At 41.7% G+C, this 23,178-nt stretch overlaps 2 protein-coding genes across 2 annotated transcripts; both read right to left on the bottom strand.

The window, feature by feature from the left end:
- Positions 1–5,431: 5,431 nt before the first annotated feature.
- LOC108699542 (interferon lambda-3) lies at positions 5,432–15,565 on the bottom strand. The gene is made up of 6 exons (XM_041573924.1): positions 15,506–15,565; positions 7,644–7,757; positions 6,491–6,568; positions 6,122–6,265; positions 5,822–5,902; positions 5,432–5,521 (listed from the first exon to the last, which is right to left on the bottom strand). The coding sequence occupies exons 1-6, from the start codon at positions 15,563–15,565 to the stop codon at positions 5,432–5,434; spliced, it is 567 nt and encodes a 188-aa protein (XP_041429858.1).
- A 3,323-nt stretch (positions 15,566–18,888) lies between these two features.
- On the bottom strand, positions 18,889–20,621 carry LOC121396840 (interferon lambda-3-like). The gene is made up of 5 exons (XM_041572217.1): positions 20,475–20,621; positions 20,067–20,144; positions 19,690–19,833; positions 19,356–19,436; positions 18,889–19,070 (listed from the first exon to the last, which is right to left on the bottom strand). Exons 1-5 carry the CDS (start codon positions 20,619–20,621, stop codon positions 18,981–18,983), a joined length of 540 nt encoding a protein of 179 aa, XP_041428151.1. The 3' UTR covers positions 18,889–18,980.
- Positions 20,622–23,178: the final 2,557 nt, after the last annotated feature.

The following is a 23,178-nucleotide window of genomic DNA, read 5'->3' as shown; positions in this document are numbered from 1 at the left end:
AGGTTATTTGACTGAAACCCTAGCATTGTATTCTACTGATCTTCTGTGTTTGACCTCAGCTTGTTTCCGGATTGTCTTATTGCCGCCTGCCCTGATCTTCTTGCCTGACTACGTTTACGATTCTTCGCTGCCTGCCCCGACCTCGGCCTGACTTCGCTTCTGCCTGAACCCTCTGTACTTCGCTTTGGTTAGTCTCATTGGCTACTCGTCACTTCACTTCTCCCTGTTCCACTCCAGGTGGGTTAGTGTTGTGCGAGGCGCTTGTGGGTTCGTGTTCTACAAGTTCCTGCTCCTTCTTCGTTGGATCAGACGGTAAGCCTGACAGAAGGGGTAGAAACCTGAGGGACCAGTTAGTGAACACGGATCCAACTCACTGCTATCAACCCCCACGACTTCTACCTGGCTACCTAACTCCAAGCCCGGCTGTTACCGATGCACGGTCTGCACCACGTGCAGACTACTGACAGGGTCCACATTCTCCCATCCACACTTTGGGAAACAGATTGCGATTAGACACAGACTAACTTGTACCTCAAAATTTATCATCTACATCATCAAATGCCCTGGACTGATATATGTAGGGAAAACTATCACCAACTTCAGAGACAGGATGGCAAATCACAGATCGACAATCAGAACGGCACTTGGAAAAGGAAGCAAAGACACCCCAGTAGCACAACACTTTGTGGAATACAAACACACTCTAGCATCCTTGAGAAGCATAATCATTGACTGTGTTCCCACTCCCCCCCCCGGGGAGGTGATCGAGAACGTCTGCTACTGCAATCTGAGCTGAAATGGATTCATCGTCTTGATATCCTCAGCCCTCGTGGTTTAAATGAACTTATCTCATATGCTCCATTTTTCTGATGGACCTGTTCGATTGACCAATTGATTTGTGGACCCTGCTGTTTGGAGATGTTACGCTGCTGAACTGTAATAGATCCTGGGGATAGCTGACTTTCTAACTTCTCTCTCCCCACTACTTCCCCATCCAGGCACTACCAGGCTCCCAACTAGCCCTGATAATCCATGTTGTCATGTTTAGCTAGGTTTACCCAGATAGGGAACCCTAAACTTTAATAGAACCTGGCTATGGAGGCTTATCCAATAGTCCAGGCCATTGGCACCCACACACACTGATAGACCTCCAGAACGACATACACACATTATTGGAAGGGCTGAGTGTATTTTACATGAGGTGGTTGACCTGGCCTTTCTCTCCAGTGTGTATTAGGAGCTAAACTGATTATACAAATGTTTTGGGTGGCCCCAGCTCTGAGGCCTTGAACTGGTCAGATGACCCACATCCCTAACGATTCCTAGATAGTGCTCTGGCATTTCACATATGTCCAATGAAATTTGAAAATCTTTAGTGTGAACAACAGATAACCACTCTGGGTATTCTACCTATTGCCCCCCCCCAGGGGCATGACCTTGGGGCAGCCGCATGGGACCGAGGACATGCCTTCCTCTTACCTATTCCCACTTTCCTTCTACCTCTGTTCTCCCTCTAATCATTGCGGCTAATCCCTCTATCTATCACAGGATTAATATCAGACTGAACAATCCGTGCACTGCAGCACACCATGGTATGTTCCCTTGTGAACTGTATGGCAATTTTGATAGAAACAATAGTTTTTTTCATTCGAATATTTCAGGACCGATGGTTGCTATGTAGAGACTTCCTAACGATGCCTCCGCTCCAGTGACGCTGGCCACAGCTCCACCTGCTGCCAGATGTCTTACAATTCACCACAGTCTGGATAGGAAAGCACTGTTTCGTCAGCACTGAACTTTCGGCACCCCAGCTTATCCTGAATGCAGCGAGGCACATCTGCACAGTTCAATTGTGACGCCTAACTAAGGGTTGATATCGAGGGGCCATTCCTCTTCACTACAGAACAACCGCGTCCCGGTGTGTGTTGATATTTCAATCGAATACTGACATACTTTAGCGCTTCCCTTACTTGTATTTGAAAGCTCCACACACTGAATACATTGTACTATATAGAACGTTCCCATGTTTATACTCCACGATGAGTAACAGTGACAAATTTGAATTCGTTTGATTAAAAGTGCAACAGGATTAAGGATTCGCTATACATAATGGCTACATGTTTCTGAACACAGGGTTATCCTTTTGTTGTGTATATATATTTATTTATTTATTTATTTTTAGCTTACTTTAATTAATTATTACTATTTACCTTGACAACACATCACTATGACGTTACCACTTCCTGTTTCCCGCCACTGGGGGTTTAAATGGTTGGTGTTTTGTTTGTGTTTGCACTTTGAGAAAGGCTACAGTGTTAGTTAGCAATCACAAATAAATACTTTAATTACAAATTAAAATTGCATTGTCCCATATATTTACAGTGAGTTTCACTGTTCTAAAAATGTCAAATATTAAAAAAATTGCTTTACAGTTGAAAATGCACCTCCCATGGCCTTCTATAAACAGTCTGTGTTTTTTTATGTGATTTTTTTTTGAATCTCAGGAAATTAAATGTTTAATTTTAATAAATTTGCTTTTATATACAGTATTTGTAGCAAACAAAAAAACAAAAGTGATATTTGGTGAGAAAAACATGTAGTTTACATCACCTTTTATCTCCCATACTCTGCTCAACTCTGCACTGTACATGACGTGCCATGGAAAGAGTTGAATCCAAAAGGTTTAAACCTGCATTCAGATAAAGGTAAAAAAGATACATATTTGTAGATGTAACATCCTTTGTTGGCTTTAAACCAAGTCAGTTTTCCTCTGCTCTATATGTTCTACTCTTCACTCTACAGGAAGTGACATGGGAAGAGCGAAACCTGCACAGCATAAGAGTACTTGAGGATAAAAAAAATGTCCATCAAGTTTAACCCAAATAGTTCCATTCGATTTCATACTGTAAATCCCTGAAACTTTTCTCCCTGCTTTTGCTCTTTGCTTAGTTGACTTTCCCATATCCCTTGATGCATTCCTTTACCCTCTTAGTAGTTCTTCTACTCTACTCTCTTGCTCTTTCCTTATACTCATGCCTTTTGCTGCTGCCTTGGGAAAATGCAAATGCCTGTGTAGGTTCCCAGTTCTCCTTAATACGAGAACAAGAGCCTCTAGAAGTTACGCTAGCGATGGTTAATTTGCATACGTGCCAAATTCAAATTTCAATGGAGGAATACGTATCAGCACTACAAATGCCTAGAAAACCATCAAAACATCAAATAAAAATTTTATTTTGCCCTACACATGTGCCCACTGTATAGGTAAGTTGCCATGAGTCAGGAAATGTAGGGGGGAAGGAGGGGAGAGAAAAAAATTTTTTCGATCTTTTTCAGCCTATCACCCATAATGTAGAAAACACGCCAGCGTTTTTTGGGATTTAGAAAAATTTTTGACTTTTTTTGAAGCAATCCCTATCTACTCTATTGCGCTTCGCCTGGTCTGAGGTGGCAAAGGAAGTCTAGCGTAAAAGGCAGCGTTTAGTACACTGCGCTTTAGTGAATTTGCGTAGTTACGTCCGTAGCGATAATTCGCCAGGCGTAAGGGTGGGAAGTAACACTAGCGAATCTACGCCAGCGTTCGTTAGTGAATTTGCGCAGTAACGAAAATGCCAAAAGCTAGCGAAGTAACGCTAGCGTTCGGCGCTTCCGCGCTTAGTGAATTTGCCCCATATGTGTTTAGTGTGATCTGTACTTACATAATGTTTATTTTTATACATTTTTTACTCAAGGTTTCATGGAAAATCTAAGTTCAGCCTTGTAAAGCTGTACGGAATGTTCTGGTAGAGAAATAGCAAGTACGGTACATCTGAGGAAGAGGAGCTTGTGCTCTCCATACCCTGCTAATAAATAAGGTAGTGCCCTCTGTAACTCACTTCAACCATCTGGTTGTTTGCTGCAGGTTTCTTTGATTTGGGGGCACTTAAAGCATTCAACTACTATCTGCCCTCTCTCTCTCTCTCTCTCTCTCTCTCTCTCTCTCTCTCTCTCTCTCTCTCTCTCTCTCTCTCTCTCTCTCTCACTAATAATATAAAGGGATTACAAACTGGGCCGGATTTCCTCATCTGCACCCCTAAGTCCACCACTGCTCCCACCCCCTCACCCTCCACTTGATACGTGGACATGTGCAAATTTTCTTCTTCAGGTCGAGAAAACTGAAGATTGATGTTTGGGAAATGTAAAAAATGATCAAATCTCCTGCATTTCCCCAGTGCTTCAGAACTAATGTGGTAGAGCTGGGTGGTATGCCGCCCCTAAAATCCTGCCCCATAGGCCTGGGCTTTTATGGCCTTCCCACACAGCTTCTAACACATTTGAGCATTAGCATGCAGCTCCTTATTAGAAAGCACTGTTCTGTTATTGATGGGATTTACATTTATAATGTATTGTGATGTTAGATGGTATTGGTATAGCTTTCATTGTAAGATAACATACGGTTACACAAAGAATTACTACAGAGCAATAATCTTAACAAAAGGGGTTATTTTCTGTAAACAAGTTTGCAAACAAAACTTTATAATAATTATTTACTGTAAAAAATATGTAAACAAACAAAGCATACAACTAACAATCCATAATGCATATATAAAATATTAGCAATATTTCCTCCTGGGAATAATAAATACATAAAATACTATATTTATATAAATATTATTATAGCATAAAAACATTGTTTGCATAAAAAGTAGGGTTAAAAACCTTAAAGAACACTATAGTCCATCAAAATAAAGTTTGCAGTTCATATTTACATATTTCCATTTTACAGGACTTCTGTGCATTCAAATTTGTGACTATCATTGTCTCTGCTTCCCTTTGTAAGCTTTCTTCCTGTCAAATTTTGTGAATGCCTAGTGGGCAGCACCACCATTTTGAATATTCACAGGTCAGAGCATGATGGGAGATGTCTTGTAAGGTATGACAGGAGATTGGCAGTTCAACTTTTGTTGCAGGGTGGTTGCTATACATATCATTTTATACATCAGGCATGATGCACTGCCATAATCAGCTTGGAAAAAAAAAATTCTTTTTAATAACTGCAGGAAGTTTCAAGGTAACTGAGATTTCAGTTGTGTACTGTTCCAATTCATTCTCAGTCCATGTTCCTCAGTCTATGAAGGTACACACATCAAGCGTGACTGGGTAGTTTATAGGAGAAGTACTGCTTTGTTATAGGTTGGCCAGAAATATTGCTGAGGTAGAGCCAGCATGCAGCTGAAGTACTGATTCTAGTTAGTATAACCTTAAGTGAGATACACTTTGTCTGAGAATTGTCCTTCGTGATTATCAATTTGGAGAAGGGGTTAATTTGGTTCCTCTTGTGCATGGATTATGTGAGGCCTGGCAGATCTGTCAGGACAAGTAGGGGAAGCTTTGACACAGCAGAATTTCTTTTTTCATTTGTTTTCCTGGATCAGGTCCTGGTTGCAGCAGATGGTTATTCACTATTAGCCCAACACATTACATCTTCAATTCGGAGCTGGATAAGGCTGAGAAACACGGCATCCTGGACACATTCAGTTGGAACCTACAGAGAGGACAATGATATTTAATATTTTACTACTGTTTATGGAATTGATATGTTTTATGCTGGTATTTTGGATAACAGATAATGCCTATTTGCCCCATATTGGATAATGTAACATCCACACATTTTAATCTATTCACATTCTTTGTTAATGAGACTTTTCTTCATTTCAGTTAAAGGTGCGGTGATCAAGTAAAGTAAAGAACAAACTTCTACTACTTCTAGTGGTAGGTTATAGTGGTATCAGCTGCGTTACAGTGTCTAGCGACCCCAACCCTCAACTCAGCAGTAAATTCTCACCCTTTCTCTGAAATTCTTGAGGTGATTCAGCCACGGCATCAGCTTTGGGGAGGGAGGGTCACTGTACTTCGGAGACTTCCTCTGTAAAGGTAAGAGACATTGTAAGAAATTACTGTAATAAATTACTGCAATTCAAGGGGATGTATACCCAAATAATAAACTGGAGAAGTATGTTCTGACCTCAGCTCTATCTGTTTATCATTCTCTCTCTCTCTCTCTCTCTCTCTCTCTCTCTCTCCCTCTCTCTCTTTCTATCTATATACAATTTAGCAAACGACTACAATGAACCTTTGAACTTACACAGAACTTCAGATCATCTTCCAGACTAAGGAACATTGTAAGTGGCTGGGATACAAGTGTGGTCAGTGGAGACTCAGTCACGTTTTGCAGAACATCTACAGCCAGACTCACTCTCTCCAGAGTCAGAATCAGTCTGTCACTTTCCTGAGGATGAGATTTAATTGCAGATATATTAGAAGAGGAAGTTTAGCACTATGGCTTCATAATAAAATAGCAAAACTTGTTAGTAAGACTGACACCAAAGTGATGCACTGAGAAAAAAACACAAGGTGCTTGTAAAACTATGGAAAAGTAGTGTAATGCTTTCATGAAAAGGAATCCTACATTTTAAAGAGAAATCACATTAAAAAAGAAACACCATTTTCTTACCTGCAAGTCACACACAGACGGCTTTTGACGAAGCATTTTCCTGTAACATTTGATCCCATCACTGAAAGGGCTTTTCTCCTGCAGAAGAATATATATATAATATACTTTATAACTGAACTTGAATGTATTGAGAGAAAGAATAAATTACATTAAAATGTTGTATTACTGACCTTACTTATTTTATGCAAATAAGGTTTTATGAAAGCTCTGTATGTGCGGGATATGTCATTTTAGGGCTAAGGAGATTTTTTTACTGATTCTGCTCATATCATGAGATAATTATTATTTACTTACTGGTACAAATTTGAGCTTATAGGTTTTTTATTCTCTTTAGTAGGAGGGTATAGCTTTCTAGTTTCCACATCTATACAGTAATATCCTGAATATAGTCTAATATAGTTCTTTCATGCACAGCCCATCACTCATTTGTCTACTACTACTTTAATGTGATATTTGACTAATTTATGGCTTCCATTGCATTAGGGGATCAAATCACAAGGCAAACTTGACCACTGTGAGGATGCCTGTGTTTGGGGGAGATAACGAATATTACAATGCCTGCTTGTTATTTCAATGTATCAACCTGCTAAAGTACAAACAAATAAAGCTTGGATAAAAGTTTATTTTAGAGAAGGATAATGATCCAAAACTCAAGGCCAATGGACAATCAAGAATAAAAGGTGACTGTCACACAATGACCCACTGGGAAGCTATCACACAACTAACCTAAACAACCTGGGGAACATTTGGAATAGGCTACAATATCTCCTAAACAGTGTGCAAAGCTGTTACCGGTACATACTTAGTCCAAATTACTTAAAGGTTCAGTTGTTCAAAATGAGTGCGATGAATAGTCTTTGTGCCAAACAAACTTACAATAATCTATGTTTTTAATTTATTGAGCTAGACAGGGAAAATATGGAGATGGGATGTACTACAGGTTTGGTCATGTGAGGTAGATAATCATATTACCAGTGCTCAGATAATTCCACTGCATAATGCTAACAAAACAGACACAACAAAGGAGGAAGGATGGGGGCTGTATATACATTTTCTAATGCAATGCTGTGGGTTTCTGCACATTATAACAAGATGTTTCCTGTAGCTACATATAAGACAGGCATGTGTTTTATGCATGTTATATCACACTCACATGTTCATTGTGCAGAAGTCTGACTGCCCTTATATCACTGGGGGACAGGGATCTGTATCTGGACATGTGGCAGTGCCTTCTGTGTGGATGTGCTGTCACTAGAGATGTCGCGAACTGTTCGCCGGCGAACTTGTTCGCGCGAACATCGGGTGTTCGCGCTCGCCGGAAGTTCGCGAACGTCGCGCGACGTTCGCCATTTTGGGTTCGCCATTGTTGGCGCTTTTTTTTGCCCTCTCACCCCAGACCAGCAGGTACATGGCAGCCAATCAGGAAGCTCTCCCCTGGACCACTCCCCTTCCCTATAAAAACCGAAGCCCTGCAGCGTTTTTTCACTCTGCCTGTGTGTGCTGAAGAGATAGTGTAGGGAGAGAGCTGCTGCCTGTTAGTGATTTCAGGGACAGTTGAAAGTTTGCTGGCTAGTAATCGTTTTGATACTGCTCTGTTATTGGAGGGACAGAAGTCTGCAGGGGTTTGAGGGACATTTAAGCTTAGGTAGCTTTGCTGGCTAGTAATCTACCTTCTACTGCAGTGCTCTGTATGTAGCTGCAGTGGGCAGCTGTCCTGCTTCTGATCTCATCTGCTGACTGCTGCAATAACAGTAGTCCTTGTAAGGACTGCTTTTATTTATTTTTTTGTTGTTTTACTACTACTACTACTACTACTACTATAAGAGCCCAGTGCTATTAGTCTAGCAGTGTTGGGAGTGGGACTGGTGTGCTAATCTGCTGCTCCTAGTAGTTCAGCAGCACCAACTTTAATTTTTTTTTTTTAATATTCATTTTTTTTTATTTTACTTTTTTTTATTTTACTACCGCTGTAGTAGTGTATAAGTTGACCTTTTAGGCATTATTTGCCCTGTAGGCATTATTTGCACACTGTTTTCTTCAACCCGCCATCGAGCTGTGTGACCTTGTTCACATTCTGTCTAAATATCCATAATATTACCGTCTCCAGAAAAAACAACCGGAGTCACTTTTTTCAAGCAGCCATAATATATTTTACGTAATCCGTATCCACCGCTGTAGTAGTGTATACGTTGGCCTTGTAGGCATTATTTGCACACTGTTTTCTTCAACCCGCCATCGAGCTGTGTGACCTTGTTCCCATTCTGTCTAAATATCCATAATATTACCGTCTCCAGAAAAAACACCGGAGTCACTTTTTTCAAGCAGCATTCATATATTTTACGTAATCCGTATCCACCGCTGTAGTAGTGTATACGTTGGCCTTGTAGGCATTATTTGCACACTGTTTTCTTCAACCCGCCATCGAGCTGTGTGACCTTGTTCCCATTCTGTCTAAATATCCATAATATTACCGTCTCCAGAAAAAACACCGGAGTCACTTTTTTCAAGCAGCATTCATATATTTTACGTAATCCGTATCCACCGCTGTAGTAGTGTATACGTTGGCCTTGTAGGCATTATTTGCACACTGTTTTCTTCAACCCGCCATCGAGCTGTGTGACCTTGTTCCCATTCTGTCTAAATATCCATAATATTACCGTCTCCAGAAAAAACACCGGAGTCACTTTTTTCAAGCAGCATTCATATATTTTACGTAATCCGTATCCACCGCTGTAGTAGTGTATACGTTGGCCTTGTAGGCATTATTTGCACAGTGTTTTCTTCAACCCGCCATCGAGCTGTGTGAGCTTGTTCACATTTTGTCTAAATATTGATAATATTATCGTCTCTAGAAAAACCACTTGAGTTACTTTTTTTCAAGCAGCATTCATATATTTTACGTAATCCGTATCCACCGCTGTAGTAGTGTATACGTTGACCTTGTAGGCATTATTTGCACACTGTTTTCTTCAACCCGCCATCGAGCTGTGTGACCTTGTTCCCATTCTGTCTAAATATCCATAATATTACCGTCTCCAGAAAAAACACCCGGAGTCACTTTTTTCAAGCAGCATTCATATATTTTACGTAATCCGTATCCACCGCTGTAGTAGTGTATACGTTGGCCTTGTAGGCATTATTTGCACACTGTTTTCTTCAACCCGCCATCGAGCTGTGTGACCTTGTTCCCATTCTGTCTAAATATCCATATATTACCGTCTCCAGAAAAACACCGGAGTCATTTTTTTTCAAGCAGCATTCATATATATTTTACGTAATCCGTATCCCGCTGTAGTAGTGTATACGTTGGCCTTGTAGGCATTATTTGCACAGTGTTTTCTTCAACCCGCCATCGAGCTGTGTGAGCTTGTTCACATTTTGTCTAAATATTGAAATATTATCGTCTCTAGAAAACCACTTGAGTTACTTTTTTTCAAGCAGCATTCATATATTTTACGTAATCCGTATCCACCGCTGTAGTAGTGTATACGTTGACTTTGTAGGCATTATTTGCACAGTGTTTTCTTCAACCCGCCATCTAGCTGTGTGTATTATCGTTTTCCAGAAAAACCAACTGAGTTTTTTGTTGTTGTTGTTGTTTTTTTAAAAATAATGCCAGGCAAAGGCAGGCCGCGACGCAGAGGCCGTGCTAGGGGCCGTGCTGCTATGCAATCCTGTGGCCCTAGCAAATTGCCCAGTTTTAAAAAGCCAATGACCCTGAACTCCCAAAATGCTGAAGAGGTAGTTGACTGGCTTACACAGCACACCCCATCCTCTACCGTTTCTAACTTTACCACAACATCCTCCTCATCCTCCACTGCTATGGCCACCCCACGTAACACTTCCTCCACCACCGGTGCCCCTTCTTCACTGGGGTCAGAGGAGTTATTTTCCAATGAGTTTCTTGAACTGAGTAATGCGCAACCATTATTGCCAGAAGAAGATGAAGGAGATGAGGACCTTACAACCAGATTTAATTCTGGCAGAGAACACGATAGAGATGGACATAATGAGTGATGAGGAGGAGGTCCCGCTGCTGCTTCCTTCTGTGATGTGTCAGAAGAAATTGATGCATCTGAGGAGAATGATGATGAGGAGATTGATGTTTTGTGGGTGCCTAGTAGAAGAGAGCAAGAGGAGGGTAGTTCAGATGGAGAGACGGAGAGTCAGAGAGGCAGTAGGAGAATAAGACTTAGAAGAAGCAGGGAGGACAGCCCGCAGGGATCAGCAGGGCAACAACATGTATCGGCACCTGTGTTCAGCGGCCAACGCACCCGCCATTGCCGCCAATACCGCAACTCCGCCAACTTCTACTGTTACCGCCAGATCGCACACTTCCAAAAAGTCAGCAGTGTGGGATTTTTTTAATGTGTGTGCCTCTGACAAAAGCATTGTATTTGCAATGAGTGCAGTCAGAAACTGAGCCTTGGTAAGCCCAACAGCCACATAGGTACAACTTCTATGCGAAGGCACATGAGCGGCAAGCACAAAGCACTTTGGGAGCAACACCTCAAAGGCAACAGGCAAACTAAAAGCCACACTCCTTCTGGTCCAGCATCTTACTGCTCTACCTCTGCTCTCCTTGACCCGTCTGAACCACCCTCCACTCCGCCTTCCACCTTGACCACCTGTTCCCATTCCCAGTCATCTGCCACCAGCCAAGTTTCTGTGAAGGCCATGGTTTGAGCGTAAGAAGCCAATGTCTGACTGTCACCCCTTGCCCGGCGTCTGACAGCTGGCTTGTCTGCACTCTTAGCCCGCCAGCTTTTACCATACCAGCTGGTGGACTCTGAGGCCTTCCGCAAATTTGTAGCAATTGGGACACCGCAGTGGAAGGTACCCAGCCGCAATTTTTTTTCTAAAAAGGGAATACCACACTGTACCAACATGTGCAGAGCCAAGTTACCGCATCTCTGTCACTTAGTGTTGGGCAAAGGTCCATATGACTACTGACGCATGGTCCTCCAAGCATGGTCAGGGCAGGTATGTCACCTACACTGCCCACTGGGTGAACTTGGTAATGGCTGGGAAGCAGGGAATGGGTAGCTCAACAACACAGTGGAGTTGGTGTCACCGCCACGGATTGCACGCGGTTCTGCCACCACTCTACTCCTCCATCGCTCTCTACCTCGTCTTCTTCTTCTTCTTACTCTGCTGCTGGGTCTCCTTCTCCTCCTCCACACCTGTGCACCCCCAGCTCCCCTAGGCTATTCGACGTGCCAGGTACGCCGTTGTCACGCTGTCTTGGGGATGACGTGCCTGGAAAGCAAAAACCATACGGATCTGTACTCCTGTCATCTCTGCAGTCACAGGCCGATCGGTGGCTGACCCCACACCAACTGCAGATCGGAAAAGTGGTGTGTGACATGGAAGCAAATCTGTTGGCAGCGTTGAGACTAGGCAATTTAACACATGTGCCCTGCATGGCACATGTGTTAAATTTAATAGTCCAACGTTTTGTCTCCAAGTACCCAGGATTCCAGGACGTTCTCACCCAGTCCAGAAAGGTGTCGGCCCATTTCAGACGTTCCTACACAGCCATGGCACGCCTTGCTGACATTCAGCAGCGCTACAACATGCCAGTCAGGGCGTTTGATTTCTGACAGCCAGACTCGCTGGAATTCAACGCTCCTTATGTTGGAACGTCTGCTGCAACAACAAAGGGCCGTCAACGAGTACCTTTTTGAACTGGGTGGTAGGACTGGATCTGCACAGCTGGGGATTTTTTTCCCCCGTTACTGGGTGCTTATGCGCGATGCCTGCAGGCTCATGCGAACCTTTTGAAGAGGTGACAAATATGGTCAGTCGCACCGAAGGCACCATCAGCGACCTAATACCCTTCGCTTTTCTTCCTGGAGCGTGCCGTGCGACGAGTGACAGATGAGGCTGTAGACCAGCGTGACGAGGAGCTGGAAGCGCACGATTTCTGGTCGGAATCACCAGAACGAACCCAGGCACCTGCTGCAACGCAGGGAGAGGTGCCAGAAGTGGAGTCAGAGGAGGAAGGTGGCTTTGTGGAGGAGGAGGAGGAGGACCAACAGGAGCAGGCTTCCCAGGGGGCTAGGGGTGACCTTTTGGGACCCTGGTCTTGTACGTGGCTGGGGGGAGGAGACGTGGATAAATGCAGTCCTTGATAATGAGGAAGCGGAGATGGATAGCTCTGCATCCAACCTTGTGAGAATGGGGTCTTTCATGCTGTCATGCCTGTTGAAGGACCCCCGTATCAAGAGGCTTAAGGAGAAGGACCTGTACTGGGTCGCAACGCTACTAGACCTCGGTACAAGCATAAAGTGTCAGAAATGTTACCAACATACCACAAGTCCGAAAAGATCGGCATTTACAAACCAGCCTGCAAAACATGTTGTACAATGCTTTTAAGGGTAAATGTCACTTCAGGAACTCATCAACATTCCAGGGGCAGAGGTGCCAGTAATCCTGCCACGAGCACACCTGCAAGGACAAAGCCCTTTGGCCAGTCTGTAACGTCAGACATGCAAATGTTTTTTCTGTCCAAGGCAGCGCCACAACCCTTCTGGATCCACCCTCAAAGAACGCCTCGACCGGCAGGTAGCGGACTACCTGGCATTAACTGCAGATATCGACACTCTGAGGAGCGATGAACCCTGGACTACTGGGTGCGCAGGCTTGATCTGTGGCCAGAGCTGTCACAATTTGCCATGAACCTCTTGTCTTGCCCAGCCTCAAGTGTGCTCTCAGAAAGGACCTTCAGTGCAGCAGGAGGGATTGTAACTGAGAAGAGAACTCGCCTAGGTCACAAAAGTGTCGATTACCTGACCTTTATTAAAATGAATGAGGGGTGGATCTCGGAGGGTTACTGCACGCCGGAAGACTTGTTCTGACTTCTATGCAGCTGTCCTTCTCTTCAAGCCTCATGACTCCACACACAGCTGTCCTTTAGCGTCCTCCTCCTCCTCCGCACCGTTACAAACTAGGGTGCAAACCCTACTGTTTAATTTTTTCTGGCCTCTGTGCTTCAGTGGCTGCAACCAAAAAAACTGGGCAAACAATGTCTACAAGGTCAACGTATGGCAAAAAATGACTATTTTCAGCATTTATATGGCATATTTTTTCTGGCAACTGTGCTTCAGTGGCTGCATCCAAAAAAATGCATATTTTCTGCATTTATATGGCATAATTTTTCTGGCCTCTGTGCTTCAGTGGCTGCAACCAAAAAAATGCATATTTTCTGCATTTATATGGCATAATTTTTCTGGCCTCTGTGCTTCAGTGGCTGCAACCAAAAAAATTTATATTTTCAGCATTTATATGGCATAATTTTTCTGGCAACTGTGCTTCAGTGGCTGCGACCAAAAAAATGACTATTTTCAGCATTTATATGGCATATTTTTTCTGGCCTCTGTGCTTCAGTGGCTGCGGCCAAAAAACTGGGCAAACAATGCCTACAAGGTCAACGACGTTGACCTTGTAGGCATTGTTTGCCCAGTTTTTTTGGCCGCAGCCACTGAAGCACAGAGGCCAGAAAAAATATGCCATATAAATGCTGAAAATAGTCATTTTTTGCCATACGTTGACTCAACGTATATGGCAAAAAATGACTATTTTCAGCATTTATATGGCATATTTTTTCTGGCAACTGTGCTTCAGTGGCTGCGACCAAAAAAATGCATATTTTCTGCATTTATATGGCATAATTTTTCTGGCCTCTGTGCTTCAGTGGCTGCAACCAAAAAAATTTATATTTTCAGCATTTATATGGCATAATTTTTCTGTCAACTGTGCTTCAGTGGCTGCGACCAAAAAAACTGGGCAAACAATGTCTACAAGGTCAACGTATGGCGAAAAATGACTATTTTCAGCATTTATATGGCATATTTTTTCTGGCAACTGTGCTTCAGTGGCTGCGTCCAAAAAAACTGGGCAAACAATGCCTACAAGGTCAACGTATGGCAGTTGTTTAAAGAGAACAGCAGATTACTAGCCAGCAAAGCTACCTAAGCTAAAATGTCCCTCAAATCCCTGCAGACTTCTGTCCCTCCAATACAGAGCAGTATCAAGCAGATTACTAGCCAGCAAACTTACTATCATCTGTCCCTGAAATCACTAACAGCTCTCCCCCTACACTATCTCTTCCAAGCACACACAGGCAGATTTTTCAGATACATTTTTGCCCTTGATCCCCCTCTGGCATGCCACTGTCCAGGTCGTTGCACCCTTTAAACAACTTTAAAATCATTTTTCTGGCCAGAAATGTCTTTTCTAGATGTTAAAGTTCGCCTTCCCATTGAAGTCTATGGGGTTCGCGAACCGTTCGCGAACCGCTCGCGTTTTTGCGCAAGTTCGCGAATATGTTCGCGAACTTTTTTTCCGACGTTCGCTACATCCCTAGCTGTCACTGTCACCAGCAGGACCACCATGGCGGCCAGTCTGATAGGAATTGCCATGGCTTCTTGATTAAGTTTCTGTATTCAGCAAAGACTCCACACACCTGTGACAGATCATATTATTATTCAGTATAGCACATGGATATACAAACAGACGCTGGCATAAACACAAACAAATGTTCAGTTATAAACTATAGATGCACCAAATCCTTTTTTTTTTGGATTTCACAGAAGAATTCACGCACACCATGCAGCACTCCGAAATGGCGAAAATCTGAATTTATTTGTGCCAAATCCTTTTCACAGGATTCTGCTGAATCCCAAACCTTGCTGGGGGCCAAAATCAGTGTGGTACATGTGACATTCTTGCACAAATAGACAATTTGTATTCAGTTTGTAGGGTTTGGATTTGACTCTGCCAGGTTCTTGGATTTGGCCAAATCCTGCTGAAAAAGGCCCAGAATTGGCCGAATCACAAACCAGATCCTGGATTCCGTGCATCCCTATTTAAACACAGATTTTTTGTAATAGGCACACAGTATAAACTATTGTCTGGTATTTCCTTCCATAATGACACAGTGGTTCCAGCATATCAAAATTGCATTCAATGCAAAATTACACAGTCTCACTGTTACATATGTGGCTCCCTTACCTGGTCTCTCAGACAGTTCCTCTGTGCTTCAGGGCTGCAGTTTGTCCCAATGCTTTCCATCTTTATTCTTTTATATGTGAATCTCCAAATAAAAAGAAAATGCATTTGGGCAAGTGCAGGATCACTTTCTTTACTCTATGCATAATCAGTAAGGGAAGTGCCAAGGAACTTTCAGTTTCCAGGTAAGAAGGTGACGTTATGTTGACAATGAGGGAAATTCCTTTAGTCGTGCTCTCCTTCTATACACCTGTTACCTGTAAAACGCATTTAGCAGTCAACAGCCCCATCTAGTGGCAGAAATCATAATATTAATATGTATAAAATAACAACAGATGTAGTTTTATAGGTCACTAATAACATTTTCTGTATTCTAAGACACTCTTGTGCTGTATATGAGAAGCTATTTGCTTGTGTAGGGGAACTCTGTACACTTGTTATAGTCATTACCTATTTTTAAAAGAAGGGATTGATCCATGGAGTATTATCACATTACATTAAGATACAGTGTGTCATAGAGTCTTGGTTTTTTATGCTTAGAAAAACTAATTTCTTATTAGATTGCTTATAGTTTTTTTTGACATAGGAGAGAGGATCTATAGACAGTGCTGGAATTGGGGAGGGATGCACAGGGATGCCATCCCTTCACTTCTTTATTTTTGTGAAATAGAATCCACTCAGTGGGGATGCAAAAGTTTTGAATCCCGGAACTTTCTTTTGCTCCTCTCCACTTCTGCATGCAAATAAAATACAGAGGTAAAATACAATATAGCTAAATATATAGAAAATAAAAAGAGAGAAATAGAGAAGAGATAGAGGTGTTAAGCAGATAAATAAGGTGGAGGCATCAGAGAGTGTTTTAACAAAAAAGAGAGAAGAAGAAAGCAGGGGAAACTAAAAGAGAAAATGAAGATATTAAACAGCAGCACATTAAGGAATAGTGAGAGAATGATGTATATGAAATAATCTTGGGTAATACATAATATGATGGGGTTGTGCTATGTTATGACACACAATACACAGTCAAGGTGTTGTGTTTGCAGAAGCTAAATTGGCGGCCAAGAAAAGTCATATGCACAATTTCCATTTTGGGGTCCCTACAGGTCACAAACTTAGGTAAATCTACGCATACTGGGCATTAAAATGTGCTTTAGAAGGAAATACCAAAATGGAAATAGCAAAATGGTTTTACATTAAAGACGCCAGTTTGGAGCAGCAGTGTATGGATTTATGAATTTATTCACCGTTGCCGAAACGTGGAAATTCACAGCAAATTCGTGCCTGGCGAATAAATTCCCCATCACTAAATTTGACCTTTAATAAATAACCCCCTTAATATCTGTCTCAGGAAGGCATTAAGGATGTTTCCAGATTTGCCTTGAGCCACAGAAGCACTTGTTACACATGTTCCACCCATGGTGAGCAAATGTAGCTCCTACCCGAGTGCCATTCATAGTCACCAGCTAAGATTTACACCTGATAGCTGATGGTGCAAAAAGGCAAGGGGAAAGGCATTGTGCGCAAGTAACAAAAACTTCACTTGTTTTAGCAGTTTGTACCTCGTCCCACTTTAGTAAATGACCCCTAAATATGAATGCCTTATATCTGAAACCACATATTCATAGGGAATAAAGAAAATGTGGTATCTGGAGACTGCAGGTCTCACTTTAAGATGCATAGTGGCCACTGATCCCTGCAAACTAAATACACTGGCATGGTTCATGCATCACATAATCATGTCTCCCAACTGTTGCATTTTCAGCAGGACAGCTCAACCCGCAGTCCCACGTTTGTACTGAAAAGTTTGCACTGAACAGCCAAAAAAAGAAAAAAACTTAATTGGCTTTTGGCAAAGACCCCAGAACAGCCACCAGGTGCAACTAAGATACTTTGTAACAATTCTGAGATTAGCAAATAAGTAATTGAACCAATTTAAATAATGAGGTCCCTTGGGAAAAGTTAGACTCACAGCTTAAAGGGCAATTCACCTTCATTAGCAAAACTGTAGTAACTGAAAAAAACCCCACAGAAATATGTTCAAACTTTCATAACCTACCAAATTTTGTAAAATGAACATGTTAATTAGGGGTTGGGACCACAACATATCTTTTTATCCCTCTTTTTTTTCAAAATGTTGGGAGGTATGCATAATAGTTAAAAACATAAAGGGGCCGATTCATCAATAGTCGAATATCGAGGGTTAATTAACCCTCGATATTCGACTGGGAACTAAAATCGTTCGACTTCGAATATCGAAGTCGAACGATTTAGCGCTAATCCTGCGTTCGATCGATCGAAGGATTTTTCGAACGATTCGAACGATTTTAATCCAACGATCGAAGGAAAATCCTTCGATCAAAAAAAGGTGAGCAAGCCTATGGGGACCTTCCCTATAGGCTAACATTGACTTCGGTAGCTTTTAGCTGCCGAAGTAGGGGGTCGAAGTTTTTTTTAAAGGGAAAGTACTTCGACTATCGAATGGTCGAATAGTCGAACGATTTTTACTTCGAATCGTTCGATTTCGTTCGAATTCGAACGAATTTAACCAATTCGATGGTCGAAGTACCCAAAAAATACTTCGAAATTCGAATTTTTTTCATCGAATCCTTCACTCGAGCTTAGTGAATCGGCCCCAAAGTGTCATGGAAAGTCTTAACCCCACCTAGGATAATAGGAGCCAAGGCTAAAAGAACCCAATATCCATCAACTTCAACCCTGCAAATACTAAAGGCAAAAAACAATATTCCTTATTGACTTCAAAACATTTGTTGAGGTCCCAGGAGAATCAAATGTGTGTTTTGGCCTTTTCCTATTTCATAAACTCCTCAAACTTTGTTGCCGGTTTGCCACTCCATTTGGTTAGCTTATATCACTTGATGCATTCATTGGCCCTAGTCATGGTTCTTCTACTCTATGATGTTAGATGATGTTAGTACAGTTAGAATTTCAAGATTACTTACTACTACACTAAAGTGAATAGCTACATATTGCACAGAGCCATGATCAGTTTAATATCATTTTATTTTGACAAAATAGCAAAGAATAAATAGGTAATATTTATAAAAACAACATATCATACTAGAATTTTCTCCTGGGAGTTAAATACAGTGTATTACCAAATATAAATATAAATGATTATATAAATATAATAAATTAATATAAATAAATAAGATTAAAATAATCATATTTATAATATTCTTGTCAGTTATATTAAATATAGAGAATGCCTTGAAACAAGCAGCTTCTCATTTAATAAGTGTAGGTTGATTCAGTCCAAATCCCACAATCATAGCAGGTAGAGGTGTAAGAAGCTGGGCTCTGCCCACACTCTATGTGAGGATTATTGTGAATGACTGCCAGTCTGGAGCAGGAGTGTATGGGTTCTGATATGTACGTGCAGGCTTCTGGAGCAGGGAAAGCTTGTGGGATAATCTCTCCGTATGGATTGTATTGACTCTGCTCCTGACTAAAGGAGGCATTATTCCTTATTAGCCCAACACATTACATCTTCAATTAGCAGCTGGATTAGGCTGAGCAACACGGCATCCTGGACACACTGAACAGAAACCTACAGAGAAAGGCAAATATATTGGTCCAGAAATCTGATTTTAGGAAATATTGACAGAATTCTAACTGATTCCTAATATCTTCAACTCATTTCTGACTATTTTTCCATGTGCTTTCATTTTGTCCAGAGAGTTCACATTCTTTAATATAAATCCAGCTACACGTCAAATAGCACCTATACAGTAAGCCCAGCTGTCTATACTGCCCCCTAGATACAGTGTGGGAATTTTTACCTGTCTGTTCCCCTCCCTACCCCTAATCCTCTGCTCATCTAGAGTATCCTCACCCTTTCTCTGAAATGCTTGAGATGGTTCAGCCAAGGCATCAACGTTTGGGAGGGAGAATCACTGTACAATGGAGACTTTCTCTGGAATGGAAAATAGACATTGTAAGAAAATGAAGGGTTGATATATTTGTAGGAGACAGTTACATTGAATACCTGCATTTTACATAAGTAGAGACAGTATTACATGCATGAGCCCCAGTTTCTAGCAGATTATAATGAGTGTGCGTAATACAGAGCATTGAACCTGTACATCCATTTCGTCCGACAGGCTTGTGGGATAGAAAACAATTGCCTGTGGGGACGGTTACTGATCATATTGACCATTTGAACTTACACAGTGCTTCAGATCATCTTCCAGGCTCCGGAAAAACTCAAGCGGTTGGGAAACAAATTCACTCAGTGAAGACTCGGTCATGTTTGTCAGCACATCTACAGCCAACGTCACTCTCTCTAGAGTCAGAATCTGTTTGTCACTTGCCTGAGAAACAGGATAAAATGTCACTTTAATGTAGATATTAGAGATACACCAAGAATAAGCAAGAGCTGGGTACTTAGGCTTAATGTGATAGGTAGGTACAAGGGGAATGCTTGTCATTCTATAAAAAAAATCTCCTAAAGAGTGACAGGTAGAAGGCAATGTCCCTTATTTATTGTCATGTGAAAGACTGAGATGGGCTTTACAGTATCAGTGTGGGAATTACATTTCCTTACCTTCAGGTCACACACAGACGGCTTATGGCGAAACATTTTCTTCTGACATTTTATCCCATCGCTGAAAGGACTTTTCTCCTACAGAAGAACAGACAATGAAATGTCTTGTATGTACAGATGGGCAATGACAGTTATAATCACTCATATAAATGACCCCTGAGTGGCACTTAAATATCTCCTATATCAAAATGATGCAAAATTTTATTCAACAGAAGGAAAGGATCTTATCCATTATGTATTTTAATGATTGATCTGTTTGTATCTCTATCTCTGCAACTATATGTCCATTGTCTTTCCATAAAATGGGATTTTCACTACAATATTTGATCAGGTTGGTAGCACATTACTAACAGTTAAATTAGACTAGATCAGTTCCCACAATCCCCTTTTTCTCTGTATCACACTCACATGTTCATTGTGCAGAAGTCTGACGGCCCTTATATCACTGGGGGACAGGGATCTGTATCTGGACATGTGGCAGTGCCTTCTGTGTGGATGTGCTGTCACTGTCACCAGCAGGACCATCATGGCGGCCAGTCTGATAGGAATTGCCATGGCTTCTGGATTAAAGTTCGGTAATCAGCAAAGACTCCACACACCTGTGACAGGTCAGTGAGTGCAATGTTAGTGAGTGTGCACAGATCTCATGCAGAATATACACAAACACCCAAGCCATTTTTCATGAACAGCAAATCCTGCACATTCATAGTTGCACAGCATCCACCACACAACACACAGCCTCCCTATAACATATGTGGCTCCCTTACCTGGTCTCTCAGATGGTTCCTCTGTGCTTCTGGGCTGCAGTTTGTACCAGTGCTTTCCATCTTTATTCTTTTATACCCAGAGCCCCAAATGAAGGGAAAATGCATTTGTGCAAGGGCAGGATATTTTTCTGTACGTCTGACTCTGATGATTACAATAGGACTGGTGAGACAATAACTGGGAACTAGCAGGATCTTTCACTTTCCTTACTTAGCAGATGAGGAGATGACGTGGTTATAGGTAGGGAATTCCTCCAGTTACACACTCTGTTATTATCTGCCTTCCAGGACACACCTGTCACCTGCAGAGATTATCAGTGGGGAACACTGCCATCTAGCGGCAAAGTTAATGAATAAATAAAAATACAGGAGAACCCCCTGATTAACCCTTTTCCTGCCAGTCGTTTTGTCCTAAATGCCAAGAAGTTTTTAGACATTTTGTACTCTTTCACTTTAAGGGCCTTTCTTTTAGTTTACCCAGGAAAACAATATATTTTATATATATATATTTTTTCAGGACAACCTGAGCTTTCAAAATATGCAAGCATTTTGGTGTAATTCTACTTCTGTAAAAAATATAGACTTCTAAGTTTCTAATAAAATGAAAAAAAATCATGTTTCACAAAGAACAATCACATATATCAGAAACATAATTTATTTTATGTACGAGAACACAGCCTATTTGGAAAGGTCTATGTCTTGTGAATGCGGCAATACCAAATATATGGGTAAATATATCTATGTACTCCAAACTACCAAGTTGCAATTGTTTCCTAAAGTTATAATGTTTTATAGAAAATTGTGAATTTTTTGAAAAATAACCTCAAAGCTTCCAATCTACAGCATCATATCTCCCACACATCATTAGGTACCAATGAAAAACACCATATATATGATTGCCATGAGTCCGCTGAACAGTTTGATGCCCAATATGTATAGATTTACCTAAGCATGTGGTATATAGTGTAGACACCCCATTTGTGCTATCAGTTCTGTTATTCCAGATTCTGCAAAATCAACATAATTTACATAATTTTTGGGGGCAAAGCTAGAAAAAAGATCGTTCACCCAAGAAAACCATATATTTTCGGAAAGTACACATTCCCCCAAATCCAAATTGGGTATACATGTCTTTCTACTCCAAAGCACCAAGCCGACCTTCCCTAAATTTGGTGATTTTGGTGACATTTCCAAAAATCACCTCAAAACTTCCACCCTGCAGCATCGTATTTCCCACATACTATTAGGTATCAAGATAAATCACCCCAAATATGAAAGCCTGGGGTCCTCTGAACAGTTTTTTGCCTAATATGTATAGGTGTACCTAAGCACATGGCATTTAGGGGCCCTAAAATGAAGACTCTCCCCATATGGTCTGTCATTTCAGGTACTGCAAAATCAACACATTTACATAGTTTGGGGGGGGGGGGGGCAAAGGTAGAAAAAAGTACGTTCATCCCAGAAAACCATATATTTTCGGAAAATACACATTCCCCCAAATCCAAATTGGGTATACATGTCTTTCTACTCCAAAGCACCAAGCCGACCTTCCCTAAATTTGGTGATTTTGGTGACATTTCCAAAAATCACCTCAAAATTTCCGGCAGCATCATATTTCCCACATACTTATGGTTATCAAGACAAATCACCCCAAATATGAAAGCCTGTTGTCCTCTGAATAGTTTTATGCCTAATATGTATAGGTTTACCTAAACATGTGGCATATAGGGGCCCCAAAATGAAGACCCCCATATGGTCTGTCATTTCAGGTACTGCAAAATCAACACATTTACATAGTTTTTGGGGGGCAAAGGTAGAAAAAGTTACGTTCACCCCAGAAAACCATATATTTTCGGAAAGTACAGGCAACAGTTTTTACATTTCTGAAAATCGCCTAAAAATATTGCAATATGCCACATTTATCACACCCAATTTCTTACTTAAAATTGGAAAACACCCTAAATATTGACGCTACGGGTCTACTGAACAGTTTGATGCCCAATATACATAGATATACCAAAGCAGCTGGCATGTGCGAACCCCAAATGAAAATAGTGCGATTCCCTTTCTGTTAACAAAGGCTCCTGGCAGTTTATTATGTGCCACAAGACCACCACACAGCACAAAGACCCCCCAAAACCAGGCCCGGATTTGCTGCAAGGCCGCATAGGCCCGGGCCTAGGGCGGCAAAAAATAGGGGCGGCATGCCGCCCAGCCGCATTATGGGGATCTTTGCTTCCCCGTTGAACTACACCAGCTGCGCCGGCGTTTTTCCGCTGGCGCGCTGGGAAGGCGGGCGCTAGGACTGCGCGGTCGCCTTGTCGGACCGCGCGGCCTAGGGGCGACCC

The sequence above is a fragment of the Xenopus laevis genome, chromosome 8L (genome assembly GCF_017654675.1).
Source record: "Xenopus laevis strain J_2021 chromosome 8L, Xenopus_laevis_v10.1, whole genome shotgun sequence".
NCBI classification, from domain to species: Eukaryota; Metazoa; Chordata; class Amphibia; order Anura; family Pipidae; genus Xenopus; species Xenopus laevis.
The sequence above is the reverse complement of the archived record's forward strand: the minus strand, read 5'-3'. Positions and strand labels throughout refer to the sequence as shown.

Excerpts from the sequence above, each read along its gene's own strand:
- LOC108699542 (XM_041573924.1), bottom strand. The coding sequence starts at position 15,565 with ATGGAAAGCATTGGGACAAACTGCAGCCCTGAAGCACAGAGGAACTGT. Across the intron at positions 6,569-7,643 it reads GACTTCTGCACAATGAACAT|GAGAAAAGCCCTTTCAGTGA; the intron begins GTGAGTGTGATA and ends ATTCTTCTGCAG. Across the intron at positions 5,903-6,121 it reads AAGATGATCTGAAGTTCTGT|AGGAAGTCTCCGAAGTACAG; the intron begins GTAAGTTCAAAG and ends TTACCTTTACAG.
- LOC121396840 (XM_041572217.1), bottom strand. The coding sequence starts at position 20,621 with ATGGCAATTCCTATCAGACTGGCCGCCATGATGGTCCTGCTGGTGACA. Across the intron at positions 19,834-20,066 it reads CGTCTGTGTGTGACCTGAAG|GCAAGTGACAAACAGATTCT; the intron begins GTAAGGAAATGT and ends CCTGTTTCTCAG. Across the intron at positions 19,437-19,689 it reads AAGATGATCTGAAGCACTGT|AGAAAGTCTCCATTGTACAG; the intron begins GTAAGTTCAAAT and ends TTTCCATTCCAG.